This window comes from Chelonoidis abingdonii, chromosome 3 (assembly GCF_003597395.2).
Source record: "Chelonoidis abingdonii isolate Lonesome George chromosome 3, CheloAbing_2.0, whole genome shotgun sequence".
Taxonomy (NCBI): Eukaryota; Metazoa; Chordata; order Testudines; family Testudinidae; genus Chelonoidis; species Chelonoidis abingdonii.
The window spans coordinates 161,444,526-161,460,648 of NC_133771.1; the positions used below are offsets into that span (position 1 = coordinate 161,444,526).

Below are 16,123 nucleotides of genomic sequence, written 5' to 3' on the forward strand. Positions count from 1 at the left end.
GGGGAAGTATTGCCTCCTAGAGGCGCCCAGGAGGGTGTGGTATGTAAGTGTCCCAGGTCACTGGGTGGGGGCTTGAGCCGGTTATGCCTTGTTTATTGAAACGGAACCCCTGGATACTGAACCCGGCCCTTGTTACTGCCAACTCAGAGGGGCAGAAGGGTTACATTACCTAATGACTATTTAGGTATTTATCGACATTAAAACAGTCTTTGGGGAGGTGGAGGAGGTCAAGAGAAAGACAGAATCTGTAGTCCACTGGTTAGGGCACCGTTACGCTTGTCACGCAGCGCTGTGTATCCTGGAGATTTTTTTTCAAACGCTTTGGCATTTCGTCTTCTGTAACGGAGCTCTGATACAACAGATTTGTCTCCCCACATGTGGGAGACACTGGGTCCAATCTCTCTCCTCTGATTTAGGTGCTTAAATCTGGGATGTAGGCACCTACGTACCTTTGTGGATCTGAGGCTTAATTGGTCTGTGCCTTAGTTTCTTCCCATCTATAACATGGGGGATAACAACTGCTTCTCAGAATAACTGGCTTGCAGGGAATGACTTAATTAATGATTGTGAAATACAAGCTCTAGAAGTACAAGTACTGTTGTTATTACTATTTTATTTCATAGGGTATCACTAACTTGAGCAATATTCACAAGTCTGTTTCTAAGAGCTGGGATACTTTCTGAAGCCAAAGGAAGCAATCAGACCCGTGCATGGTGGTTTCAGATTGTTCTCTGTAGATGCCAAGGTACTTGTCATTTCACACTGTTTAAAATTTGAGCAGTGTCACTGGTAGCTGGCGCTGGACCAGTTTTCAGTCTCGTAAAGGTCAGCAGATGAAATGCTGCACAGAGCACTTACCTTATGGCTATGCAAACAGCAGCTCCTGGCTGCAAAGCTGATACTGTTAGAATTTTCTTGCAAGACAAGTGAAATGTGATTAGAAGCACAGGTGCTACTTTACCTTGCATTTAGCTTCACAGAGCGTACAGCAGGGTATGGCATGTGTCTGGAGCTATGCTGGCTTCTTCTTCAATGAGGATCTGCTTCACTGAACACTTTCTGGTGTTAACCCTTTGGCTGCTGCCTCAACAAGGTGGTTGTGTTTGCAGTAACTTTACATAGAATCTCAATTGAAATTAATACAATGTTGTCAGCTGGTATCAAACTAAACTTAAATTAGAGAGCAAAGGGGCTAATAGGCCAGGATAGCTATTAGCTATGCCAGTCCTCTCCTCTTGGGATCTTTTAGCCTAGGGGAATATACTTTTTGTTAATGAAGGTTCAATGTAAAACAATTGGTATAAGGGCCTTTTCCGCTTAAAAAGAAACCAAAATTAACTCACTGCACTTGAAAACCTTTCCTTTATTTTTATAGCACAGAGTATATGCTTAACACTCTGTGAAAGAAATCAGCAAAAATCATTTTGAATAAATATTTACACTCTTAGTATACACATATATACAGAGAGTGAGAGAGAGTATATCCACACCTATATAATACATGTAAACTCTGAGTTACTTTACAGCAGTAAAAAAAATCTTACAAAAGTTATAAAACAGTTTGATGCCAGGAATGTTCAATTTTTGTGCAATTACAAGCATTGGCCAAAAATATACTGTAACAAAACCATGGCCACATCGGCTGTCAATTTTGTCGCGATACTGCAAATCATGACAACTCAGAACCTCATGCAGCAAGAAGACTAAGAACATAAGAATGGCCATACTGGGTCAGACCAATGGTCCATCTAACACAGTACCCTGACTTCCGACTGGAGGGTGCCAGATACTTCCAAGGGAGTGAATAGAAGAGGGCAATTACCGAGCTGTCCAGTCCCAACTTCTGGTACTCAGAAGCTTAGGGACACCTAGAGGTCAGGATTGTTTCCCTGACCATCTTGGCTGAAAAGCCATTGATGGACCTATCTTCCATGACCTTATCTAATTCTTTTTTGAACCCAGTTATATTTTGGCCTTCACAATATCTCCTGCCAATAGGGTGACCAGATGTCCTGATTTTTATAGGGACAGTTCTGATTTTGGGGGCTTTTTCTTATATAGGCACCTATTACCCCCCACCCCTTGTCCTGATTTTTTACACTTCCCATCTGGTCACCCTACCTGCCAATGAGTTCCACAGGTTGACTGTGTTGTGTAAAGTACTTCCTTATGTTTTTTTCAATCTACTGCCTATTAATTTCATTGGGTGACCCCTGGTTCTCATGTTATGTGAAGAGGTAAATAACATTTCCTTATTTGCTTTCTCCACATCATTCATGATTGTATAGATCTCTATCATATCCCCATTCGTCATGTTTTTTCTAAGATGAACAGTCCCAGTCTCTTTAACCTCTCCTCATATGGAAGCTGTTCCATATTCCTAATCATATTTGCTGCCCGTACTTTTTCCAGTTCTAATACATCTTTATTTGAGATGAGGTGACCAGATCTGTACGCAGTATTCAAAAGGTGTGTGCGTACCATGGATTTATATATTGGCATTACAATATTTTCTGTCTTATTACCTATCTCTTTCCAAACGGTTCCTAACATTGTTAGCTGAAACAGCAGACGTTTTCCAAGAACTACCCACAATGACTCCAACATCTTCTTGAGCTAATTTAGACCCCATCATTTTGTATGTATAATTAGGATAATATTTTCCAATATGCATTACTTTGCATTTATCAGCATTGAATTTCATCTGCCATTTTGTTGCCCAGTCACCCAGTTTAGTGAGATCCTTTTGTGACTCTTTGCTTTGGACTTAACTGTCTTGAGTAATTTTGTATCATCTGCAACTTTGCCACCTCACTGTTTACCCCCTTTTCCAGATCATTTATGAACATGGGGCCACTGCTATTCAACAATACAGATCCTTAGGGACTCCGCTATTTACCTCTCTCTATTGTAAAAACTGACTGTTTATTCCTACCCTTTGTTTCCTGTCTTTTAATTAGTTACTGATTCATGAGAGGACCTTCCCTCTTACTCCTTGACTAGAACATAGACTTTTGTTGTCCAAATGCTCAGTACCCCCTCTACATAAGCTAAAAGAGAATCTCTTAGCTATAAGTAGTATAGGTTCTATGACACGCACTTGAGCCATTCAGATTCTATCCAATAGAGGGTAGTAGTATAATACACACTAGTCAGTTCATTACAACATATTCAGGCCAGCTCCAAAATCCTGCATAAGCTGTGTGTGTTTTCATTTGCCAGGGAGTTTCCTCCCTAATGTCCAAGACAGTGCTAGGAAAGCACCTGAGTTAACATGTCAGCACATGCATCACATCCTCAAGTGTATGTGGTTTTCAAGACAAGAGGCCTTATTGGGCTTCCTAGCCAGTTAGCACATACACTATGCTGCTTCTACCAGGACATGCATTGCTCCTGGGAAGTGGATTAGCAAAGTGATCTTCCAGATCACTGGATTCCTGGACATTCTCTGCCAGTAGAAATCTTTTTGCAGAGAATATATCTACCATCAACTTTTCTCCTCCTTGATGTGCTATTAATCTTGGGCTAGGGCAGGACATGGTACTTGGAAAACATAAATAAACACTTTTTGATAAACCTGCCATTTGTATAATATCGATGACAGGAAATTTTAACATAAGACCTTAAGTGAGAGAAGAAATTAAATTACTTAGTAATAACTGAGTGGAATAAATGCTAGTATTGAGGTCTTTCACCTTGTCATTAGTGGAGAATGGCACTGTTTCAGTGTATTAAAAAGAAGATGGAGGAAGGCTGTCTTGTGGTTAAGGCACTGGATTAGGACACAAGAGGTCAAGGTCCCATTCTTAGTTTTGCCACAGACTTCCTATGAGATCTTCTACAAGTCATTTCATCTCTCTGTGCCTCAGTTCCTCCTCTATAAAGCTGGTGTGTGAAGATAAAAATCATCCATGTATGTGAAATGCTCAGATACCATAGTGTTGAGAACCAGAGAAAAATCTATAAATAAAGGGTAGGATTTTACAGGGTTCCACCTCCCCCAACCCCGGATTTTACATTGTCCAATCATATTTGGAAAGAGGTCCAGTATTAGTTAAAAATCTGCATATTAGAATAAAGGGGACCCTAGTCCTTTGATCAAAGCTGAAAAAATACTGAACCTATATCTCTGTGGTTGCTCTTATAACCTAGTATTAACTAATGATCAATAGCTTAGATTAGGAATGTGTTACAAAGAGCTAATGAGCTTTTGTGTCAAAACCTAGAGGTCCAATAGTCTGAAAATACCCAACTGTTTAAAAAAATATACATATTGTGAAGGATTTTGGACAAAAGCCGTGGAGCCTTGGCTCCAAAAGGAGTTGCTATTTCACTTGATCTAAGAAAGAAAATTCTCATACTTAGACGTTGGAGCTGCCTACCACTATCTTCTAGCTGCTCGACAGTTAGGGCCCAATCCAACTGCCGTTTAAGTCAACAGGGATTCTTCCAGAATCTTCAGTGGAAGTGGGATAAATCCTATCTTAATTCATGGATCAAAAGGAGAACAGACCTTCCTATGGGAGAATAGGATATCCCATATATACTGTGCAGTAAAATGTGCAGTTGTGTAGGTGCTTTAGTATTTATAAAATGGCTGATTAAGTATTACAATGTTTCTCTAAGAAAGATTAAGGTTCTTGTTCTGGGAACTAGAAGTGATGAGATTACACAATGGTTAAACATAGGTCATAAGATCAAAACCTGTCTGCTGGAGGAATGTATCTCAAAACCTCTCTGCTGGAGGAATGTATCTTATTCTGTTGTTTTTTTTTAAAAAAAAAACATTTTATTTTTTATTAACTGGACTTGATTTTGTTCCCTGCATGCCCATGAAACACATAGGGTAAAGTCCTGGCTTCACTTAGTCAGTAGGCATTTTGCCATTGATTCCAATAGGGACAGGACTTCATCCTTAGCAGGAAAATACAGGATTGTGGGTTTGATTTAAAACAGAAGCTTTGAACCCATCTGAATAAACGTCATGTCGTCTAATGTTAATTTCTGCACCTTTGCGACCGTTTTAGTTAAATTGTGCAACGAAAGATTTGGCAGCAAGACCCTGTCTTTATAAAATAGTACTGATCTGACCTGTGTCTTTCCAATATTTTATTATTTCTGGTACTAAATTTAAGCCTTTTAGTAAAATTGTAAAACATTATGAAAGAGAGAAGCAGTTGCCAAGCACCCTGCTCATATTTAATTGGGAAGTCATAGCCAATTTGCGTTTGCAAGTGCAATTATATTGTACTTATTCCTCTTTGATATGGTCTGAAGCCATACTTTGGAGCCTGGGACTAAGATATTTAATCACACGAAGGTCCTCTGCTTGAGCCATACCGTCCATCTTCCAAGCAGATTGCATCGTCACTCCCTGTGGAGCCCCTGACCCACAATGTAGAGTTCAGGGTGAGAAGCAGACCTGCTGGATCCCTTGAACTCAGAGAAGCATGTGCTGTTCCAGGAATCGCCCTCCTTTCTAGGGCTCTCCTCCATGCTGCAGATAGAAAAGAGGATTAAGAAAAGAGGATAATCAATCATGTCCTTTTTTAAAATGCTAAGGAAAGCATGTTAACCTGTTAAAAACGAAAAGCAGCAAGGCATTCTGCAAAGCCTTCCTCTAATTCAGCTGTTTAGTACAGCACAGTTTTTCTTTCTGGTCCCTGTTTCCTGATGCCAAGTGCATTGTAGTCTCCTCTTCCTGAAACTTTGTTTGGAGCCAAACATTGTAATATGTGATTGCATGAAAGCCACTGTGATGTGTTTAAATGTACAGATGGGCAAACAGATTCACTTACAATGAGAGAAAGGCCTGAGCTAAAAAGCTGGGATCCAAATTCCCCAAAAGGGAAGTTTCTATCTATCTTGTCCTAGGTACTTATAAGACCCTCTCCCCATTATTGTAGTAACTGATTGCTTCATAATCTTTAATGGTGTTTAACCTCTATCTAGCTGGAATTATCATCCTGATTTTACACACAGGGAACTGAGGCACAGGGAGGCTAAGTGACTTGCCCAAGGTCACATGGGAGGTCTGTGGTGAAGCAGGGATTTAAACCTAGGACTCCTGTATCCTAAGCTAATGCTCTAACCACTGGATTGTTCTGCCTCTCTGTTGTGGTGGAACTAGTGCTAGATTGGTACTGGATGAATAGATTTAGCCACATATATAAATAGAGGATTATGCATGAAGTTCTCATCCAGATCCAGACTTCTCCATAGTCTGCGAGGACTCATATTCAAAGTTTTACTTTTGGTCCTGTGTCACTGAATCAGTTCCTCTTCTTTTCTCTGAATTGAATGAAATCCAGATAGCTTTTATTTTAAGCTTCCTTCCATCTCAGCTGTACCCATGGGGGAGGGCTTTAATCTGAGAGCAACAGTACAACCGAAACACTATTTTTTACTATACACACATGCAGACAAATCCAGTTAAGGATTAATAGGATTTGCCTGAGCAAAGCGTCATGCGAGGTATGGCTTGAAAACGTGCCCACCAGCGTTGATTGTTACCCAAAGGCCAGGCTCAGAAAACAGCAAAGTAGCTCTGTACATCTATCTGTCCAAACAGCATCCAGTTGTCATCGCTTGGATACTGAAACCTAAACCACGACTCTTGGTACTTATAAAGTAACAGTAGCTGTGCAGAGCTCTAGCTGCAGCTCTAATCAGGGCTAGTGACATGTTTAAGATATTTTATCTTGATACCCTGCAGAGCTTTAAACGGGACGTTTATATGCTTGGAGAGAGGACATTCACAATTTTCTAGTGCAACACTGGGAGTGCAGGAAAACTGGCAGAGTTTCATATAAGCCTGACCTACAGTTCACAGGGCCCAAAGCTATTGATGCTCAGAATGCAATGGTATAGAGGTAAAAAAAGAAGTGGGTAAACTAATCTAAGCTAAACTCCACATTCCCCAAATGAAAAGTGGGTAAACTCCATTTATCTGTATTAACCTCATCTATACTACTGGCAGAATATAATGGAAGTTACCTCTCCCTCTAGTCCTGCTGCTGAACAGGGAAACTGGGCTGATGAGATGAATTGTTGGGTCACCACAGGATCCCATGTGGTTGTTTGTATTTGCTTTTGCCTAGGGCCAAGCCTGGCAGCATAACTATAGCAGTCTGTTTCCCAGCAAAAGGACAATTACCAGAGTGCAGGGAAATGGAAGGAAAAATCCCAAGAGATGCATAGAGGTCTCAGAAATGGGGTAAATCATTGATTCTCCAATGCTTGTGTGTGGACTACTTCATAAGAGAGAACTCTTGTGGATCCACCTCCCCCGCTCCTCCCTAGTTCCCCAACGAATTAGTGATAGCAACCTCTAATAATCTAAAATATCTTTTCCCAACATAATAACATTGTGATTTTAATGTCATACGGGCTCTCTAGGAAAACAGGCATACTCTTAGTGGAAAACTGAGGCTCTCTCCTTTCCAACTGTATAAAGTTCCCCCATTTCTATCTCTCTAGGATCTCAAGATTTCACACTTTAAACTTGTTGCAGGTCCAGCACTTTACTGTCTGCCTGGGCATCAGCACAATGTAATTCTGGGAAGAAAAAAAAAATCCATCGTCCTGGAGGAGAGAAAGGAGGAACATTTTTGTGGCATGTTGTTTCACTATAGAAACTGGCAATATGTAGCTGCCTTAAGGCTTTGGAATGTGAGAATATTATATATCCACTGAAATGTCTAACGGCTGAATGATTAACCCTTAGGCCCTTGTAAAACACCTGAGGTTCGATCAGTTTCCTAAATTCAGTGTGGTCAGTTTCTTGTGGTTAATAATGAGCTGGTAGGGGGTGCTGTACTGAAGAAGACAGAGTTTCTACGTGCTGAGAGGCAGGCTGAGTCAGGACTCTTGCTTTCAGTGAGCTCCAGCTGGCTCCACTTGCCCCTGGAAAGTAACCCCTATTCTGGTCTGCACTCCTGATGTGTCCTGCCTCCCTCTGCTGCCATTTCCTGTCCCTTCTCACCAGCTGGCAGCCATCACAGGAGGTAGCTGTGCACCAGGGCCGCCCAGAGAAGGGGCGGGGCGCAAGTGGGGCAATTTGCCCCAAGCCCCACAGGGCTGCCCCCCCAAGAGTTTTTCGGGGCCCCTGAAGCAGGGTCCTTCACTCACTCCGGGAGTCCCAGAAAACTCTCGTGGGGCCCGGGCCCCCGGAGCTTCTTCCGCTCCGGGTCTTCGGCGGCAATTCAGTGGCGGGGGTTGGGGTGGGGGTGGGGGTATCCTTCGGCTTTGGGACCCACCGCCAAAGACCCCAGGCCCCCTGAATCCTCTGGGCGGCCCTGCTGTGCACATCAGGAGGCCAGCCAGGTGTGGAAAGGAACTGACAGATCCCAGAATAGGTCCATGCAGAGAAGTAGGCTGGCAGTGAGAACGAGTCAGCCTGGTGGGAGAAGGCCACTGCTGGTTCTCATCAGAGAGAGGGTGGCCAGGGGTGTGGAAAGGCCATTGTTAGGCTTGGTGAGGAGAGGAAATGGAAGGTGGAGGGAATGGACAGGAGAGGGTTAAAAGAGATTTGCCCTCAGCTGAGCCTGTAATATGAAGTTCACATCTGGATCTGAACTTCCCCAGAATTTGAGGGTGTTCGGATCCAGGGTATGGTGCAGGCAGATGCCTAGTACTGACGTTTGAAGGGTGAAGTATTCTGAATTTTTTCTTCTGTCTGGGGAATTAAATGAGAAGCTGAGGCAGCCTTGTATGGCTAGTGAGCTCTGAGCAGAGTGATGAATCAGCACGTACTGTACTGTTAATGAAAACGTTAGGGCTATGAGTCAGTGTCTGTGCCTCAGCATGCCAAGGCTCTGATCAGTGGAACCCATTATATTTCAGTATCCTAGACCTGGAGCATGAAGTGCTGGTTCTATAGGCAGTGATACTGGGTATTTCAACGGTTTGGGTAAGTGGGCAGATTCCTAAAACATCTGGCATCTGTCTGTCACCATGCATGCTATTATGGCTCTGATATGTATACTATGACATTCAAAGCAGTGTCTATAAAGCTGGGGCTGGGCAATTTATTTTAAACCTAGAAAAAATATTGCATCTTAAATCAGTCCAAGCTGTAAATAATGGACAACTCTTACCCTGATATATATCTGTAGTAGCTCAGTGGAATTACTCTGGATATACATTGGTGTACATGGAGAGCTAAATTTGGCTCAATAAATATTTCATTCTCCCCAAATGACTAAAGAAATTGATAGATATCCCAAAGAGTCACAAAATATAAAATATTTCATTAAAAGGATGATTTTTTATGGTTTAGTGAAGTGTCTTTTTATATTACCATTTGTGTTGCGACAAACTGGAACACATAGATAATATGCATTGCTGAAGCAGAAATTAAACTAACAATTTATAATAGTTTTATAGATGAATTTTAAAAATAGCCTATCAGAACTTTCTTCTCATGAGGTTTGACATAAAGCCTTTTTGAAAACATTCATTTTAGCCAACAGACATTGGTATAGACAATGCTGATTTCACACTGCACATAAAAGAAAAAGTAACCTTTAGGAGATAAAATTTGCTTAGAATGTCACAGAGTAGAATGTATAATAAAACAGAGTGCAGGATGCAAAACAATTAGCATTTGCGGAAGGCTCTGTCATTGTTTTATTTTGGTAATGATAATCTGTGATATACTATCATTCGCAGTACAAGAGAGAAGTTGGGGGCTGACTATGTTTTTCAGGGATCTATCTGGATTAGTTGCCAAGCTCATGCCTGTGCTGATAACATAGTTGTGTACACACACACACACACACACACACACAGACACACACACACACACACAATGTGGAGCATAATTGCAAATATTTATTTGAGTAGTCCAACTGACTTCAGCAGGACTGCTTGCATGAGTAAAACACTACTTGCATGAGAGGCTCTTAATTCTTTTGTATATCTTAAACCTTACTTAGCTTAAGGTACTAAGATGGGAAAAATTAGAACAACATTTACACTTACATGCCATTTAATGATTGCAAAATATTTTGCCAAGAATATATTTAGTGTCATAGCCCCTCTTGTGATTTAAGATAGACCACTTTGTGGTTGAGTAAATTAAAGAGTAGGGAGGTTAAAAGTCAATTTTTTCAAAAGTGGTCACTGACTATGGGTGACTCAATTGTTGCATGCCCATCATGTGACCTTTAGGGCCTGATTTTTTTCAGAAGAGCTGAGCAATCAGAGCTCCAAGTCCTTGGCAGTCACAGATGCCTTGTGCCTTTGAAAACCAGGCTCAAATTGTGCACCCATCAACTGAGTCACTCATAATCAGTGACCAGTTTTAAAAAATTAGATCTACATAATTAGCTCAAGGCCTAAGTAACAATTTTATAAATAGAGCTTTACAATTTAAGAGGTCCCTGCCTGCAAATTACCTGTGCTTACTGCTTTGAAATATTTAAACACAGAATTCAACTGGGAAACTGGCTAGCTCAGGGACTGATAATAGGTTGCCAATTCAAATCCAACCTAAGTCATTAGTCATCTAAAGGTTATTTCATATCTTTTGTGAATTGAATCTGGTGATCTACAGTTCGCATTCATTATTACCCTGCTTGCCAGCCTCAGCAGACAGGACAAACAGGCTTGAATGAACTATGCAGTGTGACCTATCTTCACCCTGACAGATGGTCTATTTAGGTCTCGGTTTAAGCATATTGGTGGGGATGGTGGATGTTTGCGCTGCTATTCTGCACATAAATAGGACAGTTCTGCACATAAATAGGACCGTTTTGACTGTACTAAGCTTTAATCAAAAAATGAAAAAAACAGCAAAGCATAAAATATAACCCAAAGTGCTTGACTTAAAGTAGAATGTTTCTCACCTTGCTTGGTTAAGTAGAGGTTCACTGCCTGCTGAGACAGGAGCTGGAAGTTGAAGGTAAACTCCTGGTCTGCGGTCAGAGAAACTTCTCTTTATGAAAGGCTGAGGGTTGGCAGCACTCAGAGCCATCCTCTTCTGCTGATCTCCACACTGCCTGAGCAGCACACTGTTTTTCTGGGCAAAAGCTGAAACTTCTGGCTGGCCTGCGACCTCTGTAGTGCAGTTGCTAGGTGGTGATGGAGGCTTGGCTTCAAATAAAGAAGGAATTGCTGGGCAAAATATTGAATGTGCATTAGTGGCAATCTTTGGTGGAGAAAGCTGTTGCTCATCACCAGAATCCAAACTGTTTTGTAGTACTTTGTGTGACCGTGAAGGAGAGGCTGGCGGAGAAGGGGTGGTGCAGAAGGGAGGTGGACTTGCCTCTCTGCACTGAGCAGGTGGGCTTGAGACCTTCCGCTGAGCTGGTGGGCTTTGTTTGCACCCCACTGGAGGGCTAGGAAGTTTTCGTTGGTTTGGTGAAGAAGGCAGCTTCTTTTGCATTGGAGGGCTTGATACTCTGGGGTTAGCTGGGGGACTAGGTTGCCTGTGAGTAGGAGGGAAGTGGTTAAAAGTTGGCAGAATGTGTCTGGGATATGCAGATGGACTTGAGAGTCGTTTCTCGGTGGGTGGAGAAGAAGGAGCTGTTCTTGTTGGGGAAATTCTTCTGACAAAAGCTGGACTTTTCTCATTTCTCCCGAGTGAATCAGGATAAATTTGCTTTTGGTTTTGCACAGATGCTAAATTTGTGCCAGGCTCTTTACTTTCTGAGCAGTTTCTGTTCTGTTTTGAAACTCCACTGGGATTTTGAAGAGGTATTATTTTATGTGATTGCTTATACAAATCTGCAGCCCCTTTCATTTCATTGTCCCTTTGGGATGCTAATTTACCCTCTCGGCTGTGGATGAACATGTTGGTAGAATTCATCTCCAATGAATATTTTCTAAATTTGGAGTCCACCCCAGTGTTTCTTAGTACTTTACTGGCAATCATGTTGGGGCTGTTGATATTTTTACTTGGTAATAAGTCAATGGAATGTAGAGATGCTTTTATCTTTGGAGAAATGTGCATTCTCTTTGTAGCGTGAAGCTCTGTTTTGGCAGGCTTTTTGGCAACGTCTGAAGAGTTTTCTTCCATTACTGTGCTTTCTTCAGACTCACATAAGTCAAAAGAACTGTCCATTAGCATTTCAGGAGGTGGTGGTGGCAGGTTCTCCAAGTCTTCATCAGTTTCCTCATTTGTGTCACTTCTGCTTAATTCTGCAACAGGTGGAAAGGCAGTTGGAAAGTTACAGTGGGATGCATTTGTGTTTGGAAGGTTTATGACTCCTATTGGTGAAACACGATGCTTGTGAATTAAAGGTGCCAGGGCTCTCTGAAGGGGAATGGTGGGAGGAATCACTGGAAGTCCAAACTTTCTGATGCATTTTATTGGTCCTAAAGTTCTTAAATGTGTAGGTTTCACAAGGCCTTCGGAAGGACTAAAAGTTTCAATGAGTTTCTTGACAGATTTACGAGGCGCACAGCCACTACTGTTGATTTTCTCTATCCCAGGTGGCTCATTTTCTTTCCTGTATGATAAATCCTGTGTGGATGTGGTGGCTTTTATAGGCTTCCTACTCCTTCTCTCATCTGGATGACTGATGATGTTTTGCTCGGATTTATGTAAAGGGACCTTATCCTGATTAGGCAATATGCTGAAGTTTTTAGAGAGGGATGCTTTAAGTTTCTTGGTAGAAGATCTGGGTGTAACATGTTCAGTGTCCTGCATGTAAGCTGCTGCTCTTGGCTTCGGGATCTCCTGCTTGCCATCTATTTCTTTGTTCCCATTAAGCATATAAAATGTTTCTAATCTTTTGTCGAGATCTTTTTGGGTCCTTTGAAGTTCTAAAAGGGTTGGGTCTTCTGCACGGCTCCTGAGGGATTCCTCGGACCTGGACCTTCTTTGTTTAACTAAGGTTTTCTGGCTACCACTTGCTGTACTGGGTCTTGCTGTTAGGGCTGCTTTTACACCTTCATCTTCTGTCCACTCCTTTTGTCCACATTTAGTTGGGACAAACTTGATTTTTTCACTGATTGCATCTTTCATCTTCAGTATCATCTCCTCATTCTCTGGATTTTCTATCCTTTTGATGGATGGCCTCCTTGTTTTATCTGTTACTGCAGGTGAAGACATTGGCCTTCTGGGCAGGGCATTCTTCCCCATTTCTGATAGACTTATATTATCATTGTCATCCTCCTCTGGGGTACTCTCTTCCTCTTCATTTGCAGAAGGAGAATCCATTGATTCGCAGTCTTTGAAATCTTCACCTTCCTGGGCGGCATCAGACTGGAGGGAATTAAAAGAAGGACTTTTGGTCACATCTGAGCATTGGAGCCTGGTGGAAACATTTTCTGGTGTTGCCCCAAGGGAAGAAGTTGTTCCTTTGCTGTGTACAGATGGGTAAAATATATCCTTAAAATGCCTTTCAAGTGCACAGTCATGGGATCTAGTTGTACCAGACAACAATGTGCCGTTACACTGATGTTCTCCTGGTATTCTGGTGTGTTTCTGAGATGGATGATCATGTGCACAAGAATCGCAGCTTGTTTGCCTTCCAAGTTTATCAAGGGAATTGAACTCTTTGATAGATTCATTGTCTGCACCAATGCCACTGTCTTCTGAATACAGAGTCCTATCATCAGCATGGGCCTGAGAGGAGATCACTGCAGAGGCTTCAAGCAATTTTATTGCCCTTAGCAGGCGTTCATCAAAGCCTTGTTTTGCTTTCAGTTTTTCTTCCAAGTTGTTGGCTGCAGATTGTAAGTAGCTCCATGTCTCCTGCAGGGCACTGGAGGTTAGGGAAGCCACTGTTCCATTTAGCAGCTGCATTTTGTTGACTGTATACTGCAATAACTGCTGCAGAAGATCTGGCTGCTCTTTTGGATCCCCCTTTCCAGCTGGCCAAGCCAGATTCCCTCCCACCTCTTTGAGGAGCTCTTCCCCATCATTGGCAATTTCTTCCAAGAGCTGGTTGATTTCATCAAAGCGGAACACTAGAAAGCTCACCATCTGCTGTAAAAGCAGCTGAGTTTGGGTAGCCTGATTGGCCATACATAGGATAGTTTCATATTTGGAGAGGCTGGGATTTAGGTAGGCATAAGCATTTTGATGAGCCTTAACAAGCTGATTTGGGAAATCCACCTTTTTCTCAGTCTTGCTTCTAGGTGGGGTAGATTTTTCTTTGGGTTTGCAAAGATGACCGTGTTTTGCTGGTTTATGGCTTTTTTGCTTCTTCCCTTTCTTTGGGGTTTGCTTTGCATTGCTTTCATTCTTGTCATCCCAAGTGAAAGCTGTTGCCTCTGATTCGCAGGAGCTTTGCTTTTTGATCTGTATGTCTTCTGCTATATGTTTTTGAGACTCAATCAGTTCAGACATGGCTATTTCAGCCTCTGTGGCTGTCCTCTCAATCTTCTTCTCTTCCTCATGAATCTCAGAAAGAGAGAGATCCTCAGATGACAAATGGAAGTTAACATTTTTGATCAGCTCTGATGTTTTCTCCTCCTTTTCCAGCTGGTGATCTTTCCCCAGAGACCCTCTCTGAGGGAACTTGTCAGTATCATAACAAGAGGAGCCTTTGACCAGCAATGGAATTGAAAATGCTTCCTCTGCAGGATCGACAGGCAGGATACCTTTGGGTTTATTCAAAGGATTAGTTCCAGTTTTTGCAACATGGTTAGCAATCTCACTGTGGGAAGGTGTACAGCCCATCCTATCTCTCTGCCTGACTTTATTTTCTGTTAAAAATATCCAGATGATCAGGTAAAGAATAGAAGACAATAAAACTTACTGTTTCATCCTGTATTGGAACATTTCATTTTTCTCCCAAGGTTTCATCAAGAATTCTCCTAGTTTTGTAGATAGCCTTGTTAATTACAATGAACTTTTCCTACTTCCCAGGATCCTGTCTTAAAAGAGCTACACATTGTCCAGTTGTATTTTGTTTCCTTTAAGGCATTCTTCTACTGGAAGCAAACCATGTGAAAGCTGTGTTGGGTTAGAACTAGTGGATTAAGAGGACCCATGTACCTTGTTTCTGTCTTGACAGATGTCAAGTATAAATAAGATCTTAAGCTCATTAGGTTAATCCAGCATCAGTACACATGCTGTGTTTGTAACGGAAAACTTTTTAAAAATACTGTATTGGGAGGCAAATTTGTATTGATGTACTGCAAGAGATAGCTTCTTTCCGTCCACTCTTTCTTCCCTCCCAAATGTCGTTTACCCCCCAAAAAACCATCTACAAATGGAACTTTGAAATCCAAAGGAAGAGATTGTTTCAGGCAATTTCTAGAAGAACACATTTTAACAGGGGGAAAAATGCCAATACTCAGCCCTTTGCAAGGAGGAAGGGTGGCCTTGACAGAATACAGAAGAGCTAGGAGGCACAAGACATAGAATCAAACAGGTTACAGTTGAGATGCCTGTTAGGTCATCTCATCCAGAAATTCTCAACCTGCTTCCACCTGCAAGCCCCAAGCCATTCACTTTTTCCTACTGTAACCTCCAAAACAAACAATTTTTTCCTCTAATGAACTTTCCAGGAATCCTTTTTTGCTATTTCAACTAGTCCCTCAGCCTAAAATACTGCACTGCACAATGATATAATATTTTTAATTAATTTGGCAGATATGGCCAAAGATAGCATTGACATTAAGTGCATATACAAAGGAGAATTTAAAATTAAAGATATATATTTAGAAGTAGAATTTGTGTTCTTACTGAAGTGTACATGCCACAATGCTCAATAGTCACAATGACCCCCACAAGATAGCAGCCTTGCTAACTTTAAGCATTCAAAAATCATGAGTCAGGCCCAAACAATCAGGAGGTTGGCTTAAAAATTATGAGATCTTGAAAAATAAAGAAATTTGGGGATCTTTTAATTTATCTTCCAGCGTCTGAGCCTTTAGGGATCAATTTTTCATTTTTTTCTTTGCGATCATGATGACTAGAAACTTACTTTTTTTTTTTAAGTGAAGCCTGAGATTCTCATAATCACATTACTCCAGGAGCCAAGGCTTTAATGAAAACAAAGAAACAAGCAAAACCAAATTTCAATATTGGGCTAGAAACACGAGGCCCAATTCTGCAACCCGGCTGAGAACTATTGATCAGACCATCTCCCAGGCCCCAATACAGGACTGTTCCCTTTTCATTTGTTGATACAATTACAAATAAAATAAAATAAAATACTCC

The 16,123-nt window shown here is 41.6% G+C and overlaps 1 protein-coding gene across 1 annotated transcript; it reads right to left on the bottom strand.

Moving 5' to 3' along the window:
* Positions 1-5,367: 5,367 nt before the first annotated feature.
* PCARE (photoreceptor cilium actin regulator) lies at positions 5,368-14,635 on the bottom strand. Its single transcript, XM_032774834.1, has 2 exons — positions 10,851-14,635; positions 5,368-5,497 (listed from the first exon to the last, which is right to left on the bottom strand). The coding sequence occupies exons 1-2, from the start codon at positions 14,633-14,635 to the stop codon at positions 5,368-5,370; spliced, it is 3,915 nt and encodes a 1,304-aa protein (XP_032630725.1).
* Between the last annotated feature and the right edge of the window lie 1,488 nt (positions 14,636-16,123).